General features: G+C 49.1%; 6 protein-coding genes and 1 non-coding gene across 11 annotated transcripts; 4 read left to right on the plus strand and 3 right to left on the minus strand.

Annotated features, from left to right (window-relative positions):
• Positions 1-360: 360 nt before the first annotated feature.
• On the plus strand, positions 361-1,746 carry FOXG_20518 (uncharacterized protein). Its single transcript, XM_018400801.1, has 2 exons — positions 361-482; positions 536-1,746. Exon 2 carries the CDS (start codon positions 674-676, stop codon positions 974-976), a length of 303 nt encoding a protein of 100 aa, XP_018249517.1. The 5' UTR covers positions 361-482; positions 536-673; the 3' UTR covers positions 977-1,746.
• Positions 621-6,046, minus strand: FOXG_11358 (amyloid beta protein binding protein 1). Of its 2 annotated transcripts, XM_018390955.1 has the most exons (5): positions 5,218-6,046; positions 4,588-5,163; positions 4,230-4,539; positions 3,086-4,176; positions 2,129-3,032 (listed from the first exon to the last, which is right to left on the minus strand). In XM_018390955.1, exons 1-4 carry the CDS (start codon positions 5,575-5,577, stop codon positions 3,821-3,823), a joined length of 1,602 nt encoding a protein of 533 aa, XP_018249519.1. In that variant the 5' UTR covers positions 5,578-6,046; the 3' UTR covers positions 2,129-3,032; positions 3,086-3,820. The 2 variants fall into 2 exon arrangements, with proteins under 2 accessions (XP_018249518.1, XP_018249519.1); XM_018390954.1 differs by having other exon boundaries at positions 621-4,176.
• On the plus strand, positions 3,379-3,494 carry FOXG_20519. Its single transcript, XR_001936413.1, has one exon. It is a non-coding gene; the product is annotated as a 5S ribosomal RNA (ribosomal RNA).
• Positions 6,047-6,536: 490 nt separating the features above from the next.
• Positions 6,537-9,550, plus strand: FOXG_11359 (uncharacterized protein). 3 transcript variants are annotated; one of them, XM_018390957.1, is made up of 7 exons: positions 6,560-6,741; positions 6,798-6,949; positions 7,003-7,653; positions 7,704-7,999; positions 8,048-8,216; positions 8,269-8,978; positions 9,035-9,550. In XM_018390957.1, exons 3-7 carry the CDS (start codon positions 7,493-7,495, stop codon positions 9,397-9,399), a joined length of 1,701 nt encoding a protein of 566 aa, XP_018249521.1. In that variant the 5' UTR covers positions 6,560-6,741; positions 6,798-6,949; positions 7,003-7,492; the 3' UTR covers positions 9,400-9,550. The 3 variants fall into 3 exon arrangements, with proteins under 3 accessions (XP_018249520.1, XP_018249521.1, XP_018249522.1); XM_018390958.1 differs by having other exon boundaries at positions 6,642-6,741; positions 6,798-6,943; XM_018390956.1 differs by having other exon boundaries at positions 6,537-6,741; positions 6,798-7,653.
• Positions 9,457-12,324, minus strand: FOXG_11360 (uncharacterized protein). Its single transcript, XM_018390959.1, has one exon. It carries the CDS (start codon positions 11,995-11,997, stop codon positions 9,724-9,726), a length of 2,274 nt encoding a protein of 757 aa, XP_018249523.1. The 5' UTR covers positions 11,998-12,324; the 3' UTR covers positions 9,457-9,723.
• A 68-nt stretch (positions 12,325-12,392) lies between these two features.
• FOXG_11361 (uncharacterized protein) lies at positions 12,393-13,629 on the plus strand. The gene has a single exon (XM_018390960.1). It carries the CDS (start codon positions 12,512-12,514, stop codon positions 13,505-13,507), a length of 996 nt encoding a protein of 331 aa, XP_018249524.1. The 5' UTR covers positions 12,393-12,511; the 3' UTR covers positions 13,508-13,629.
• FOXG_11362 (transcription initiation factor TFIIF subunit alpha) lies at positions 12,425-16,118 on the minus strand. 2 transcript variants are annotated; one of them, XM_018390961.1, is made up of 3 exons: positions 14,511-16,118; positions 14,003-14,456; positions 12,425-13,947 (listed from the first exon to the last, which is right to left on the minus strand). In XM_018390961.1, exons 1-3 carry the CDS (start codon positions 15,837-15,839, stop codon positions 13,733-13,735), a joined length of 1,998 nt encoding a protein of 665 aa, XP_018249525.1. In that variant the 5' UTR covers positions 15,840-16,118; the 3' UTR covers positions 12,425-13,732. The 2 variants fall into 2 exon arrangements, with proteins under 2 accessions (XP_018249525.1, XP_018249526.1); XM_018390962.1 differs by having other exon boundaries at positions 12,425-14,456.
• Between the last annotated feature and the right edge of the window lie 498 nt (positions 16,119-16,616).

Here is a 16,616-nt window from a genome sequence, read left to right on the forward strand (position 1 = left end):
GGGTCGCGCTGCATGGCCCAGATGCATGTACATGTAGTTCGAGCCGCCGATTGCTGCCCTATCACGTTTATCCATGCCCTGGCCCCCTGGTCGATTTGCATTTATCCAGGAACCACATCTCAAGCTTCCTATTTCGGACTTAGCAATTTTATGGTTAAGTTGACAAGTTACAGGGAATTTCTGGGGAAGAGAGTCAATCGATGAACCAACATTCACTGAGTGATCTGCTTTGACTGTACAATTGAGGCGTACGTACGTGTTGGGTTGACAAGCGAGATCGTGTACTACATAGAGTGGATTACATGTTGGCTCGTATATGTAAGAGATCTATCTATCTTTCTGCCAGATCGACCGTCAATCTTTGAGCTCTCACAACACAACACAAAATGGAATAAAATAAAATAACCAAAAAAAAAATCAAAAAAATCAAATGTAATTCCGCTCTCCCTGATTAATTTTCCGTCAAGCGCTATATCATGCAGGTATTCATCCGATGTTACCACTCGCCTCTCCATTGACCTTAGTCTTGCCTTAGTAATTAACCACATCACACATCACCTTGCTTTTAGAACAAAAGCGCGCACTTCACGCACGCACGCAGGCACAAGCAAAGCGAAGCAAATCAAATCAAATCAAATCAAATCAAATCAGGCAAGGCAAGCGATTCGTTCACATGGACAACCTCCGAGGATGGGACACCAACTTCCCCAAGGTACGGAGTACAGAACGCACTCTTGTCAAAAATGAGCCTCGCATCGCGCGTGTGATCATTAATCGACCCATCGGAGACTTCTTTCATACCACTCACAGAACTCTGGTTAATACTCCCTCTACCAAGGGTCTGGGATCCTCGGCCCGTTTCTCTGAATCCCCTCCAGCTCCACGACTTCTACCCCGGGTTTTCCCCTCCAAGCCCTCCAACTGTTTCGGACCCTGGTTACCTTTCAGGGAAGGTGACCGTGATCCGGCTGGATAATAGTCCTGATACCGAACTCCGTGTCCACTGCTCGTCACGCTCCACGAGACTCGGAGACTCCCTTCAGAGGCCCGCTCACTGCTCTCTTCAGTTTACAAAGACCTGGGATCCCCGGCGCCAAGATTCATCCACTTCAGAATGAGCCGGCCTGATTTACCGACCATGTTCCCACGTGAGTTGGCTATCGGAACACTCTGGCAGGCTCTCGCCCGCTGTCCTCAGCCTCGGCGCGAGAAATGGTCGTCTCTGCCCCTCCGGCCGGATGGGTCTGACTGTAACAAGCCATTCCAAACAGCTTCGTGATTCTACCCTCATCTAATTCATCGACATGTACGGATACGTCTGTCTGTCTGTCTGTCTGTATGCATGCGCTGGACACTTCAAAGCCACGCCTGAGATTCCAGGTCGAGCGGCCAGTCGGAGCGTAAACCCGTGGTTACCATCATGCCCGGATTCAACATCGGACATTGTCTCTATCAAGAATAAACTCAACCCAGAACTAACCCTCCATCAGCAGCTCAACACCCTATTCTTTGCTTCTTGCTGACGTTTTGCATGAATATTGAATACTCTGCTGCCCTGAGCACTTTGGCTTTGGCAACACTCGACACGCTCTGGACACAAACACGAAAATCCTGTTCTGGCGAGGCATGAAGCAGAGCTACAGTTAAACCTTGGAAAAGATCTCGGAAATCTCGGGTTCTCCGTCACACCAGATACTAGAATCTTGAAGAAAGAACCTCATTCTGTCCTCTGATAGGCACGTCGTTAACATCCGGTCACGGTCCTTTTGCATGTCCGTCGATCATAATACTTGTAGAATGCTGAGAGCCCCTGTAACATCCCCAGCAGCAGTGAAGAAAACAGTATAGTGGCACTTATATACCCCATATGTGACTCGATCTGATAACATGTCATGGCAGCACCCCTCAAATCCGGCACTGGAGACCCCATGAGCTTGCACTCGTTCAGACTAGTAGCCGCCGAAATTCGGTGCCAAGTGTAGACTAGCAGAGACGGCCCAAAATAATGCCGAAGATTGATTCGATTTCGCCTAATATCCCGTGGTTCATGTACAGATGTGACCAGAGGTCACCAAACCTACAGTTTGACAAGGCCATCATATACATCAAATATAGCTTAGCCGAGTGATGGCTGGAGACAGTGCTCCTTGCGAGATCCACATGAGATCCGGCGCGTTAGGTAAACTTTGTTATTAGCCATGAGTCTAATGATGGTTTCATTGTTGTGGTAATAAACCTCCGGACGTATTATAGGGGCAGTGCTGGACAGCCGACCTGCTTCATAGGAATATAGGCCGCCACCAATACACGATCAACAACTACATTGCACAAACTTGGACATGAGGTCTTTGTTACACTCTTGGCCTCGATTGCTACTTGGACATGCAGGTTGTGCGTACCTTACAGCGGAGGTCAGACAGCACTAGGCTTGAAGAACTTGGCAGTCGATGTAGAGGCGGTGGCGACGTCCAACAAGAGCAAAAGCTTTGTTGAAAGAAGACGTCGTATTGCCATAAAGCGGTGAGTGGTAAGCCATTCCGTGATCCGCCCTTGATACGACTGTTGATCAACTTGAGACGTGGTAGAGCGCTTGCCACCTGACGTCCGGGGTAAAGAAACACTCCCTCCCAATCCACCTCCATTGAAGCTCCCGCATTCTTCGCTAAAGCTGAGCGATAAGAGGACTTACTGGTAGCCCTATGAGACTAGGAAGCTAGGTTGTACCTTGATGATTGCGGTCGTTTCTAGAGAGTTCCCGTCAAAGTTCTCACAGCCTCCACACCAAGCAACAAGAGCGTCGATCCAGAGACAGATGCGACTCAGGCAACCCTGCTAGCGTATATAGGTATCTCGGGAAGATGCGAGAGAGAGTTTTCGGCAGGAAGAGGCTTTTAACAATTGGCAATATTCAGCAAGGGTGACTGACGGTGGAGGACTTGATCAGTTTTGCTGGGGCAAGGAGCTCGTGGCAGGCGAACTCAAATACAGCGCTCATTCGTTGGCCACAACGTCCCTTGCCAGAATATAGGTAGCTAAACTTTAGTATAGTTATCTTACGATGGCAAAAAGGAACGTAATTCCTCACCGGTTCCTGGCCTGATATCGAGATGACATGTTTGATGCCAGGAGTGTTGATGGCCCCGCAACCCACAACTATCACCGAATGAGGCCTTGTTTGTACGTACTCATGATTTCAGGAGACTGCGGAAACGCAGTCTTTCGATGAAACGTGACTAGTTCTGATAGTGGGACTGTCTTAGTCAAGCAACATGACCTGCTCATATGCCAGGAACATCGGGAGACGTCCCGGACGCTTCAATGCATAGAACATGCAGGACGAAGTGGCCATAAGCAACACCATCATCATGTCAAGCACATACGACCAAAGGTAGTGGAAAATACGGGATCCCGTCCGCTCTCCCATAGTCAAGCCACTAACCGGCGGATTAGTAGTTGGGTCGGTGACGACCAGCGAATCCCCGCTGTTGTATGTTTTTTGCTGGATGCGTGTCTCTTCTTGTCTTGGGCTTCTTGCTTCAGATGGGAAGTATCGTCTTTTGTTCACGGCTGCGGCGAACACGTGGTCGATATCTGTGGTTGGGGTTGAGGGAGAATCGCGATGTTGAAACCGAAACCTGTTCTCATTCAGAAGATGGCGTCAGGAGACCCTACCACGTTGAGCTACTCCACGATGTCCATTGCTGCTTTCAAAGTCGTTCGATGCGATGTTTTCTATTGTGAATCCTTCTATCCAGTCATTAATCGTGACATTACTCCGTTTCCATCTTTCCCATCAGATACCTCCAAGGGCTGATACTTTTTACAGGCGGAGGACCTGACAACGGCTGTCGATACCGTCGAAGATACAAGTGTTCTCGATGGGCACGTATTGCTTGGTGATGATTTTGATCATCTCTTGAGCAACCATGCCACCCGTGAGGGCTGATATGTTGTGAAGCTCGCCGCCGGCCGCGCGCTCAACCTCTTGGGCAGTCTTCTTGTAACGTTCATTTTCCGTGGCTTTTGGTGCGGCCTTACCAATGAAACCCATAATCTCATCTGCAGAAGCAGTCTTGGTATTTGACGTTGCCAACAGGGCGAGGTACAGTGGGACCAGGGATAGAGGCATCTCGGGCCCAGCAAAGGCTGACATCTCGTCGTTTGCTAGCTCTTGTTCTGTATGCTATATGTTATTAAAAGCCCTTCTGACCAGAAAGAGCTGTACTTACCGACAAGCTTATCGAGACTGGTAGTCTTGTCTCCAGGGGCATTAATGAGCTTGATAAAAGGAGCATTCTTGCAGAAGAGCTCGACCTGCTCGGGATCCACGTCCTGACCGCCAGGAAGACTTCGAGCGGTTTCCAAAACTTGACCAACATCCTGGCGAGCCCGTTCTTTGTAGATGTTCTGTAATTTGATGTACACGTTGGATTGAGCCTTCATGTCAGGCAGTCCTCCAGGGACAGGTAAACGGCCATGTTCGTCATAGAATCGTTTCACAGCCTCTGTGATGACCCAGAAGCCAGAGTTGATCTCCTCCTGGCAAAGGTTAGTGATGAAGTCAACATTAATTGCACTTGTTCTTACAGGATCTTGGTGCACATAGTCAAATACTTGTCGAAGAGAACTAGGAAGGGAGGGGGTTACGACATGCTTCATCACAGCAGCTATAGCCTCTTCAAAATTCTCTTCACCTCCCTCAGGGTTGTCTGTCCTCATGGCTTCGGAGACAGTTTTGCGGAATGCGGTCTTGTCGATGTAGCTGGTAGGGTAAGCGCCGTCGTGAGCTTCTTTCCATTGCTCTAGATAATGAAGGAGAATAACGACCATAGGTAAGTGACCATGCTCATGACTATCGAGGTTGTCGATGTTTTCAGTCATGCTCTGGGAAAACTCAAGGAGTTCAGGCCAAGGGGCTAGAAGTCGCAGATCTGTAGTGGCGGTCTCGTCGGGATGGGTGTCAACGATAGGAAATGTGCCGGGTAAGGTGGTCTTGAAGTAGGAGTAGTATCCCACGGAATGAACCGCAATTATAGGAATTTTATGTTGGTGAGAATAATTTTGAATTAGCTGGACCTGATCATGAGGCAAAGGAAGAGCATATAGGATCATGGTGAATGTTGGCGAGCTACTGAGTAGGTGATCTAGGTGGAAATATTCATCCTGAGATATGTCAGTGGGATGGATCATTGCGGCTGGGCAGATTGAACGACATACCTGGGTTTTAGGATACCATTCACCCTGTACTTCAGGGTTAAGTTCCAAGAGAAAATTGGTGCAAGCTTCAGCTCTGGACTTGCCCAGCCAGCTATCATCTACGAAGAAATTGACACCCAAATCTTGATGAGTTACAGCGTTCTGGTCGGCAATGGTGAATCGGCCAATACCAGGCAGAACAAGATTCTTGAGAGTCTCAACGCCGACAGTACCAGCACCGGAGTTAACGAGGAGAATATTGGCCGACTCGAGAGCAGCCTGACCAGAGGCAGCCCAAAGTCGGAGTTGGCGGTCATATTTCCGCTCCTTCTCTGATGGACCTTGAAGTACCGGAGGGGTCTGGATCATGACATCGGCCATATTGAGGTCCGATGCTGATGAACGAGAGTGTACTTGTACGTGACTGTGACTGTGACTGTCCAGGTAATGATGCGATGTGGCACCGCGTAGCTTGCTCTGTAAGAAGTCACACAGCGAGCAGACGGACTTCGGATAAACGAGTGCCGCGAGACCCTCGATAAGATGTGAGAGACTGCTGGTATAGATGCTATTGATGAAGCTCTCGAATGGAGTGGGTGAAGACGGTGTCGAATAATCGAGCAAGGTTGCTGAGTAGTGCACTGCCTAGCAATAGACCAACCATTTCCGACCACTCACTGTTCGACGTGGGGCTAAACTGCGCTACGTCACAACTGGGAGTAGCCGCTCAAGTGGAGTACTCGCGTGGTAGAAGCTCGTGATTGGGTTATCTTTGTCGGAACTGCTGAAATGGTGCTCTTGCCTTGTGATGACTTTTGAAGGAATAGATGTGAGACACGAGAAGGATATGGGACGGACGTAGAGCTGGTGATTTAAATGAAATTATTTTGGCTTCTTGTATTAGCTTGGGGACAATATCAAAAGTATATTACAGTTTCTCGCCGAATTTGAGGGCACAGCTCAGGACATCCGAGAGTAAAAGCCTTGAGGACGAACTTGAGCCGAGCCAACCATTACATGCAAACAACATTAAGTTTTGTTGTGATGCTCTGACGATGATAGTTACTAAACTATTGAGCTGAGTGAAGAGAGAAAAAGATATAACTGGGTAAGGTTTACTAAGTCCATACTATTTAAATTTACCCAAACCTTTTCTTTTTGTGGTTTGGATAGAGGTCCTGAGATTTTTTGCCTGCCCCTAGGTATACAAGCCGTCCCACTCGTTCCAATATGACCGACCCCAGGGTCTATGTATGAGGTAATGCAGAATCCTTCGGCAAAAAGATGGAGTGATTGCAAAGCCTAGGGCACCAGGATGAGACGTTTAATCTTTTGAATGGACCTTATGACCTTAAAGATGAAACGGAAATCCGTGCTGAACTTCACCGTCCGCTCTCAACGTTGTACGGTGGAAGATGCTTGATTCGCTGATAAAAACTCCGAGACCGACACTTGCAGCCAAACAAGCATTTCTCTGCACGACCGGACTTTCAGATTCTAGCAGACAGCTTTTTCGATACATCGGAGAGCCGCACGTAACCATAAGTAGCTACTTTGCCTTACCCAGGAGGTATCTAGCGGTTTGCTCATTTCTCTTCAAGCTTCAGGATTGGCTTCCTTTCTTCGAATTGATTTCCCATTTACGCCTAGCGCTGGCCTTCAAGATCTTCAATCCCCAATCTATCAAACACCCAGGGATGAGACCTTGGGATCTCCCAATCATTCTACGAGATCATCATAAGCGAATGCGAGAGTGGACCCTCCATCACTCCACTTCAACGTCCTCAAGCTGACTGCTTCACTAAGATAGCTCGGACTCGCAGCCGGGAAGTCATGTTGGTCCCCAATTCCATTTTAGTGATTCTCATAGCATGTCTCGCAAATCTTTGGCCGGGGTCATTATATGCGAGAGATGCATCATCGTCAGCGGAATGCCTACATCCAGATCTCCGGGACCACTTACTTGCAGCCCTCATCCTGATCATATAAGGGACGGAAACTTCTGATCACTTTGTTTTAGTATAACAAAATATCAAGACTGATCGAGACAAACGAAGCACCAGAATAAAGACCTATTACTCGTACTTGCTACTTATTGTTTGGTGATCGAGAGTCCCCACGCGCCAGTGATTCAGCCAAACCTGCTTGCAGTGCAACATTTCCTGAAGATTTTGGGGCGCCCATCAGGACTACCCAACTCCCACAGTCAACTACTTCATCCCACCGTTGTTGCAATCTTCTTGAAATATACCACAGGAATCCTGTCGCCTTTCTCATCTCCTTTCACACACCCATCATGGATGCAAGAGTAACTGAGAAGGATACGCGCACCCAAGACGATGGCAAACCAGAAACCATCTCGGGCTCCCAAACAGAGCGCTCACTTCCCGTTTCAGACCGCGACGAAACTGAAGTCCATGTAATCCCACCTGCTCGTTTCTGGGGCCTCTGTGTTGGGTATGTCCCATCATCTCTTGCCCTAGCCCGCTGCTAACACATACTTCAAGAGTCCTTCTAGGCCTGTTCCTGTCTATGATCGACACCTCTATCGTTGCAACAAGTCTACACAGTATCGGAGTCGACTTTGAGGTCCTCGAGGACGTCAACTGGGTTGCTCTCGCATACACTCTTGCATATCTCGGATGCGCCATCGTCTTCGCTCGTATATCCGATATTGTTGGACGTCGCGATGCCTTTATCGCAGCCTATATAATCTTCTTCATATTTTCTATTGCCTGTGGCTTTGCACGGAGTATTAACCAACTCATCGCATTTCGTGCTCTGCAGGGCATCGGAGGTTCAGGTATGCTCTACTGAACCGTCATATTCCCCAGGCCGTTAACAGAGTCAGGACTGTACTCTCTCACGATGATCATGCTGCCTGAAATCAGCCCAGATAGCATGAAGCAGCACATAGCGGCTCTGGTAGGCTTGGTCATTACCATGTCAGGTGTCCTTGGCCCTGTTCTGGGTGGTATCTTGACACACTATGCTTCTTGGAGATGGGTGTTTTGGATCAAGTATTGCTCCTCCTTAAGATAGATGCTTTATCATGTAGCTAACAACTTGCAGTGGCCCTGTTGGTTTTGTATCTCTCGTCATATTTATCTTGACTTGGCCTAAACCGGAATACCTACCATCACAAGAACGACGTGCTTGGAAAGAACTTGACTTTCTTGGGTCCCTCCTTGCTATTGCTGCTGCAGTTTTGGTCGTTTTCTCATTTCAGAATGCTGGCACAGAAAGATCTAACGATGGATGGAAAACTTCCATATTCATTGCACCTCTGGTTTTTGGCCTGCTTGCATGCGGTCTACTCATTGCTTGGCAGATCTTCATTCAGCATCGATGGCACGATCGGTTTGCTTCCGCATTCCCAATCAACATCTTTCGCAATAGGATCTACTCTACTGCCATTGTCAACACCCTCCTCAACGGCTTTCCTTACTTGCTGCTCATCTATGCCATACCCCTACGCTTCCAAGTTGTTAGTGGCAAGTCTGCTCTCATCTCGGGCGTCATGTTGCTTCCTATGTTGGGGACAGCCGCTATTGGCAGCCTTTTAGCAGGCAAGATTAACGCCACCAAGAACTACACCTTTGAGTCATTGGTACTTGGCTCAAGTGTTATGACAATCGGCTGCGGATTGCTCACGTCGTTATCACATGAGCCCAATGATGCAAAACTTCTTGGTTACATGACATTTTGTGGTCTTGGCTTTGGCTTAACCGTCGCGTCTTCGACAATGTTATCAACGGTTGAGGTGCCTATTAGGGACTATGGTATGCATCACAGCTTGGGTCGTGGAAGAAGACTTTTGCTAACAACACATCATTAGCGCCCGCACAGGGTATTCTCTCTCAAGTTCGGCTCTTGGGTGGTAGCTTGGGCATCGCAGCATCATCAGCCTTGCTGAACGAGAAAAGCTCAAAGTATCTTTCGGGTGTTCTTACGGCCTATGAGCAAGCAACAATTGGTGGTTCTAACACACATCTCACTAATGCACAGTGGTCAGCTGTCCGCTATACCTACGCTGATGCATTTCAGGTAGAGATGAAGATAGCAACAGTAGTTGCAGCTTGCTCAGTCATATCCGCATTTGGTGCCTTTCGAAAAGGGCGTCTTTTGATAGCCGAGCAAAGGAAGATAATTGTTAGAGAAGAGGAAGCCCGCCGCCGTGCACAAACGGCACAGGTTGTATAGAACAACCTCGGCTTGTGTTTATACACAGGATATCACACCACACACAGGGTTGCATCTCGGCGTTACAGTCTTTTGACTTAAGTATCTTTAGGGTTGTATTGTAAATCAATAGGGGTCTAGATCTTCTTGTCAACTCTTATTTTTTCCTTGTCTCCCAGCAAAGGGTCACTGTAGCCTGCTAAAGCGACACACCTTATTTCCGCACTTATAACCAAGGGGAAGAAGTATGAGCTGCACACCACTATAGCCGCCACCAAAGAAAGAAGAGCTATACAAGACATCATATTGAATGGGAAGCATCTGAGTCGTTGGTCGTTATATTATCTATGTGCCATCATCCATACTACTACCTTCCTCCTTCGTTGTATCCCGATACATGTCCACCGCTGCTGTACTTGGCCTCCTCGGCTTCATATCATTGAGGGCCTCACTCTCCTCATCAATATCGTCATCGTCATCCCCCTCGCCGTCGTCATCCGACGGGTCTGGCGACTCTGCAAGACTGTGCTGCAGTGATGCCATGAAGTCACCTGCTGCCTCAAACTTGGTGATCCCCTCCTTATGAGGCAAAGTCGAGTACATCCTCTGGGCCTCGTCAAGACATCGCCTTGCCTGGATGTGCTTGGACTGCTGAAGCCAGGCATCTGCGCTGAGCACGCTCCAAGTTGCTGATTTTCGACGGCGCGAACCCCAGTGCCAACTGCCGACCCCCTCTTTCGAACCATAGCAAATAGCGATTCGTTCCTTTATCAATGCATCACCCACGCTGCCCGAGATCTTGGACTCAAGAAGCCTCACGCCCCAGCGGCCTGCATCATCAATATTGGTCCCACCCCGTAAACGCAGCAGCTCCAAACCCAGGAGCAAGCTTCGCAATGCTCCGTAGGGGGCACTGCACCGGGTGTTGTAGGAGTAAAACGCAGCCTCCAACATTTGATCTATTGTCTCGGCACGATTCTTTGATGACATCTGTTGTGGGAGAAGTAAAAGACTTAGCGCAGCCATCTCATTGGCAGCGGCGTGATGTTTCCAGGCCTTGGAATCGCTAAAATCGGATCTCAAAAGATCATATGTTGAATGCGCCAGTTTCCAATCCCTCAACATAAAGGCGTAGTCCGCCAATTTTCGCATAATAGCCTCAGGGGCTTCTGATCCATAGAACCCAGCAGCATTGTAGTTGTCTCTTGCGTTGCTTGTACCTGTGGAATTCCTGGAGCTGCCGGTGAACGCCCACTTCCTGGATAAATTCATGAAGCGACCCGTGAGACCTCTTCGGCGGGAAGCAACTTGGTCATTCCACAACGATACATTTCGTTCCATGGTAGGGATGACAGACATGGTCACCATCTCACGCACAAACGTACGAATGGCAGTAGCGTCAGATTCAAATATGTAGCGTGTTGGGTCCTCAAAGTCCTCGTCGTCTTCACTCCTTCGGATATCTTCCAGTTCCTCTTGCGCTGACATCCAGTCGCTGCGGGGAAGCGGAATACTGTCGTCGTCTGTCTCGGCACTTTGGCTGCTTCTCAATCGAAGAAAATGGCAATGGGGTCCCATATTTCGTTTCATTTGTTCAAACAGCCCCATAGATCTTGTTATGTCGTCCTTCTCTTCATCGTGGACTAGGACATAGTATCGAATAAATTCACTGTCTACCCAAAGCGGAAGTTTTCGGCTCCCCTCCTTTGTCTCTGTGTAGAGTTTCTTTAGCTCTTCGAGAGGATTCGGATTCCGTGAGCTAATGGCAACAACACATGCTACCGGATGTGAAAAGGTTTCATGGGGTGAAATAGGAAGGCCAGATAGCAACCGTCGCAAATAAAGAGCGTAATATGGTGATGTCTCTTCTGAGCCCGTGTCTGGACCCGCGAACAAGCCATGCTGGGGCAGCGCTGCGAACGACTCCTCTGCATAGGACAAATGGCTGTTGACTACAGCTTCCGCGTCCATGAGAAATTGCTTATCCCTGGATGTGCTCGCTTGGCTGCCATTCTGACCTGGCGAGGATGCAGGATTCCTGAAACCCGAAACTGTGGGGTCGGGGTGTTCAATATTGTCACCGAATCTTGTAAACCTGATAGAGAAGCCTTCTACGGCTTTGCTCATTCCGTTGCTATCCCTGATCGTAACTTTGCCTGGCACGTCTTCACCAAAGGGTCTAAGTAGTTCCCAGAGACCATTTCGAAAGCCCTTCTCGTCCATCAAAGTATCTGTATCATGGGAAGAGTAGATTGAGACATGAGGTACGAATGCCCGGAGGATGAGATTCAAAGGTTCGGATCCATCGCCCCCAGTCTCAGGTAGTGGGCGGCTTGGTCGGGCATCGAAGACGGTATGGGAGAGAACTCGAGAGGGCGATCCTCGACCAGCTGGGGATATTGAGCGCGATCCAGGTGGAGAGAGAGTCGAGGCATATAAGGAGGCAGCCGACGGGTTGGAGCGACGAAAGGCCAGATTGGTTTCCGATTGCGATAATGGTAGTGACTCTAATACAGGTGTGGAGTGTCGCGACTTTGTAAGTTTCATTGCAGACGCGGCTGCGGGTAACGCCTGGAGCGGTTCCGTCGGCGAAGCTGCATTCTCGATAGATTGTGGCATGAAGGCGATGGCGAGCAGCGGCTTGCGGTGATGATGTCGGACGGGGTCGTAATCGTAGGGGTCCTAGGATATAGGTATGATATAGGGCCGGACTTCGGAGGACTATGAGGCGTAAGAAGGTGAGGGTGAAAAGCGAATAGTATAGGCCACAACTCGGCTCGGCATGATCCTGTCACTGAAGCAAATGGGACATTAGGTGAATATAGGTAACCAACGCCTTTAAACTTGAAGAACTTTGATCTTAGATTAGCAACAAAGGTTGGGCGATCATGTGGAAACTCGGGATATGATGGCGGTACGTATCCTTACCTCATTGTGGGTGCGCCCAGACCGGGACAGCCAGGGACAGCGGACAACGGAAAGTTGAGCTCTCCACTGTAATTGCTCTACCGAGGCGAGAGCCGCAATATGTGATAGCTGCATATCTGTACGGGAACATTCAAGGTTCCTAACTCAAAAGGTAAGTCCTGTCACTCTCCTTTTAACCCAGTCTCTGTCGCATAAAAAAAACAAAATGCCTTCAGACTTATCAGCATATCTCGCTTCTAAATACTTGGTCGCCGACTCAAAACCAGCGAAGAAACGGAAGCGCAAGCGCGGCGCCGACGCCAATAATGGCCTTCTTATTACAGACGATGACGATTCAGGTTGGGGCAACACCAATACGCAACAGGATGACGAGGGAATAGATGCTCCGGTCACAGTATCGGGGCGATCTGCTGAGTTTCGAAAAACCAGGAAGAGCAATTGGAAGTCAGTTGGAGGCGACGCGACATCAAAAGATGATTCGGCTGCGGCTGCGGCTGCAGACGCGATTCTAGCATCAGCAGCAGCGGAGCAAAACGCAGCTCGCGATGAAGACGAGGACATGCCCATTATCGAAGACGACGAATCAGCTGTCAAGATGAGCGACGGAACACATGCAGGACTGCAAAGCGCAGCAACTGTTTCAGCGCAACTTAAACGGCGGCAAAAAGAAGAACGCGAAGAGTTCGAACGGCACCGCAAATCAGCAAAGGAGGAAGAGACAGTATATCGAGACGCCACGGGCCGAAGAATCGACATATCAATGAAGCGCGCCGAAGCACGACGTTCCGCTGCCGAGGCAGAGGAAAAGGAACGCCTGGCCAAAGAAGCTCTCAAGGGTGACATACAGCTTGAGGAGGCTCGTAAGCGCCGAGAGAAGCTACAAGATGCCAAGCTTATGTCATTCGCGCGTACAGCCGATGACGAAGAAATGAATCAGGAATTGAAAGAACAGGAGCGCTGGAACGATCCTATGATGCAGTTCATGGCTGAGAAGAAGCAAACAGACACAGGACAGAGCAAAAAGTCAAAACGCAAGCCAGTTTACGCTGGCGCAGCGCCACCAAATCGGTACGGAATCAAACCAGGCTATCGCTGGGATGGTGTCGATCGCGGCAATGGTTTTGAAGCTGAGAGGTTCAAGGCACTTAACCGTAGAGAACGGAACAAGGGACTTGAATACTCTTGGCAAATGGATGAATGAACGGGTAGAGTTTGATGCAGATATTCTATTATATACCCATTTTAAGCGCTAAACTAATTGACCTTATCCTCCATAAGTAATAATCTGAATGTCAAGATGTATACTGTTGTTGGCTTCCGATATTACGTCTGGTTCGGGGTGCGCTAACAAAGAAGTCGCAAGGCAAATAAACTCCAGAGGAGAAAAAAGACACGATATTGCCGCCCTGATCGGGTATCTATTCTTTTACGATCTTCGGCGAAGTCGCTTGTCAGGTCCATAGTCACAAAGCTTCTTGACAAGCTGAATCCACTCAGTCTTAGACATCTGGCCTGGTCTGTCACCCAGACGGTGGTTGAAGAGCTTGATCAACTCGTTAACGGTGATGCCTTCGGCGGGAATCTTGTCGAGAATTTCGGATGGTTCGACAGCTGAAGCTCCGGGTGAGCCAGGAGAAGCAGCTGCAAGACAATATTAGTTATAAATCTGTCTGAAATCAGTCCAAAGAAAACTTACCACCCTGGGTTGGGTTGGGACTGCCAGCTCTGGATGCCGAAGGAGTGCCCCGAGCACTGCTACTAACCAACTTCAACTTCTTCCTCTTGGGTGCAGCTCCATCTGACATCTCGCCAGCAGTTGCCTCTCCATCACTACCAGATCCAGGAGCCGTAGGTCGACGGGCGGCTCCGCCTTGTAAAAGAGGAGTCCCAGACCTGCTTCCCGTGGCAGATGTGACATTTTTCTTGAGCTTTTTGCGGGAAGATTCGTTTCCACTCGACTCGGAGAGTGCTGGGGAGCCGGCTCGCTTGAGCGACTTGCTCTTCTTAGAGCCTTCAGGCTTCTTCCCGGAGGGAGTATTGGTACCCTTCGATCCGGAACCGCTCTGGTTCTTGTCGTCCTTATTGACTTCCTTCTTCTCGTCATCTTTCTTGTCTTCCTCTTCCTCCTCGTCGGATGAGTTGTCATCAGACTTGAAATATCAGTTAGCATTATTTTGACCCAAGTTGATAAAAAAGGACTTTACCGAGCTGCTCCATGGATTCTCTTCGGAATCGTCGCTTTCGTAGATATCCTCTCGATCTCTCTTGATCAATGCCTTCTTGGTGGCTTTGCCGAGCTTCTGTCGTAGAATCTCTTCTCGGAGTTGTTCATCCAGTTCTTTGTCTACTTCTTGCTCGTCGCCTTCTCCGAATAAGTTGGCACCGAGTTGTTCCCGACGAATACGGTCCTTGGAGTCCTTTGTGTCTTCATCGTCATTCCTTTCGAACATGGGAGCCTCATCATCATCTTGAAATTCATCGCCCGACATATCAATCTCATCATGCTCCAGTTTCTCTGACCTCGAAGCGGCCTTGAACGTGGCACTTTCAGTCTTGACCATCGGGCCGCTTCCGTAGAACATTTTTCTTGTGGCTTCCAAGTCTTTTCGCCCAGCTTTCTTCTCTTCGTCTCTCATGACCCAACGGCCCACATCCACCTTCTTACTCATGAAGGCCTCCACCTCATCAATGTCGTAAGTCTGGAAAGGAGGCTTAGACGTAAATTTGTACCACTTCTCCAGGGGGATCATGCGGAAGACAGACTGGTCAATCATGAAGGCCACGTTAGATCCAGAGAGTGTGTCCACGAAGTTGCCAACCCAAACATTTTTACCCTCTGCATCTTCGAGATGCCATGGAAGAGCTTCCTCGTATCGCAGGTCGGACGCCTTCTTAGCAGTTTCAGTCTTGGGCGCCCGGTTGAACGTTGTTTTCTCCTCTTTTTGCTTCTTCGGTCGCTTGGGATTAGGGTCTTTGGCCACAGGCGCAATCTTGGCCTGGTCTATGGCGCGCTGAGCCTCCCGTTCAGCTTTCCTCTGCGCCTGTCTTTCCACCTCTTCCTCGTCAGCCTGAGGCGCTTCAGGTGCTTCGGTCTTGACGGCCCTTCCCGGAGGGGGTTGGCGAGCATCTCGTCGGTGCAATGTTACAGGTCGTGCGAAGTCGTCCTGGTCGGTTGGATCAATGGATTTTCCTCCTGCTTTAGATTGAGTGAACTTCATCATGTGGTATCGAATGCCGTCGAGAAGATCCTTCTTCGTTGTCATAATGGGGATGTCGTTGTACTTAGGTGGCGGTGGCTCTGACCAGCCACCATTTTGACGTCGAATCTCTTCAATGTTTGGCTTTGTTCCATTTGGCCTACCCGAAGCAGATGGCGTTGTCGGCCTGGGTGGTGGTCTTCGAGAAACAAGGGGGTTTGCCTTGGGATTTTTACGCAATGGCCGAAGGGGGTTTGGCTTCTGTTTCTTCGGGGCACCATTTGGATAACCAGGCGCGTTGGCGGGCGGATTGCCTGGGGGAGGCGGCGCGCTCATGTTGATGAAGAGGTCGCGCAATCGCGAAAGAAATCCCGGAAATGCTCTGACGACAACAGTCACAGCCTGTAGCCTAGCTCTGCGCAGAGCGCGAGGCAGACTGAATCAACGCGCGTATCTGGAGGAGTTCGTAGATTATAGTGATGGGAGTTTGATACTGTTTGTTTTGTCAATACAGGAAAAGACTGGTTTTGCCAGGCGAGGGCGCAAAGGAGCTTTTTATGCCCGGACAAAGATGATGCTGAATGCAGGGACAAAGGTCCTGAGCAAGATGGTGCGCCTACCTTATGACGATGACAAAGGCTCTGAAGTAAGAAGCCACATGTGGCTGTGCGCTCCCCAATTAGCTTCCAGCTGCCAGTGTTCCTGCGCCTTGCGACCTTGAAACTATGAAATATAGACCACAAGTCGGATCTTCTCAAGTTTTACACTTAGTTACCCAAACAAAGTATCCAACGAGGAATATTGTTAAACGGATGCCCTGGCCCTGAAGCGCAAAGGTCGTACATAGAGCTTTCCTATAAAATCACTGTTTCTTGATCGCGTGGGAATGACGCATGGTTGCTTCTGTCCAAGGGCAAAGAGAATATAAACTCTACCTTTATCTATCACGGAATGTTATTTGATACACAGTGTCAACATGCGAATACTGTCATTTTGTTGTTACCCACCTGTCAGAAGTAGGTATCAAGCTTGGTATGAGAGACACTTTTTCACTCACGAAGTGGTTTGCACAGTAAATACTACTGAACACAGCACTGTAGTACACTATGAATG

The sequence above is a fragment of the Fusarium oxysporum genome, chromosome 10, assembly GCF_000149955.1.
Source record: "Fusarium oxysporum f. sp. lycopersici 4287 chromosome 10, whole genome shotgun sequence".
NCBI lineage: Eukaryota > Fungi > Ascomycota > Sordariomycetes > Hypocreales > Nectriaceae > Fusarium > Fusarium oxysporum.

What these genes read in the sequence shown, in the direction of transcription:
- FOXG_20518 (XM_018400801.1), top strand. Translation starts at nt 674, where the DNA reads ATGGACAACCTCCGAGGATGGGACACCAACTTCCCCAAGGTACGGAGT.
- FOXG_11358 (XM_018390954.1), bottom strand. Translation starts at nt 5,577, where the DNA reads ATGGCCGATGTCATGATCCAGACCCCTCCGGTACTTCAAGGTCCATCA. An exon ending in AATGGTATCCTAAAACCCAG is followed by an intron (nt 5,164 to 5,217) that starts GTATGTCGTTCA and finishes GACATATCTCAG; the next exon opens with GATGAATATTTCCACCTAGA. An exon ending in CAGTCTCGATAAGCTTGTCG is followed by an intron (nt 4,177 to 4,229) that starts GTAAGTACAGCT and finishes TATAGCATACAG; the next exon opens with AACAAGAGCTAGCAAACGAC.
- FOXG_11359 (XM_018390956.1), top strand. Translation starts at nt 7,493, where the DNA reads ATGGATGCAAGAGTAACTGAGAAGGATACGCGCACCCAAGACGATGGC. An exon ending in TTCTGGGGCCTCTGTGTTGG is followed by an intron (nt 7,654 to 7,703) that starts GTATGTCCCATC and finishes ACATACTTCAAG; the next exon opens with AGTCCTTCTAGGCCTGTTCC. An exon ending in GGTGCCTATTAGGGACTATG is followed by an intron (nt 8,979 to 9,034) that starts GTATGCATCACA and finishes ACACATCATTAG; the next exon opens with CGCCCGCACAGGGTATTCTC.
- FOXG_11360 (XM_018390959.1), bottom strand. Translation starts at nt 11,997, where the DNA reads ATGCCACAATCTATCGAGAATGCAGCTTCGCCGACGGAACCGCTCCAG.
- FOXG_11361 (XM_018390960.1), top strand. Translation starts at nt 12,512, where the DNA reads ATGCCTTCAGACTTATCAGCATATCTCGCTTCTAAATACTTGGTCGCC.
- FOXG_11362 (XM_018390961.1), bottom strand. Translation starts at nt 15,839, where the DNA reads ATGAGCGCGCCGCCTCCCCCAGGCAATCCGCCCGCCAACGCGCCTGGT. An exon ending in AGAATCCATGGAGCAGCTCG is followed by an intron (nt 14,457 to 14,510) that starts GTAAAGTCCTTT and finishes TGATATTTCAAG; the next exon opens with TCTGATGACAACTCATCCGA. An exon ending in TCCCAACCCAACCCAGGGTG is followed by an intron (nt 13,948 to 14,002) that starts GTAAGTTTTCTT and finishes ATTGTCTTGCAG; the next exon opens with CTGCTTCTCCTGGCTCACCC.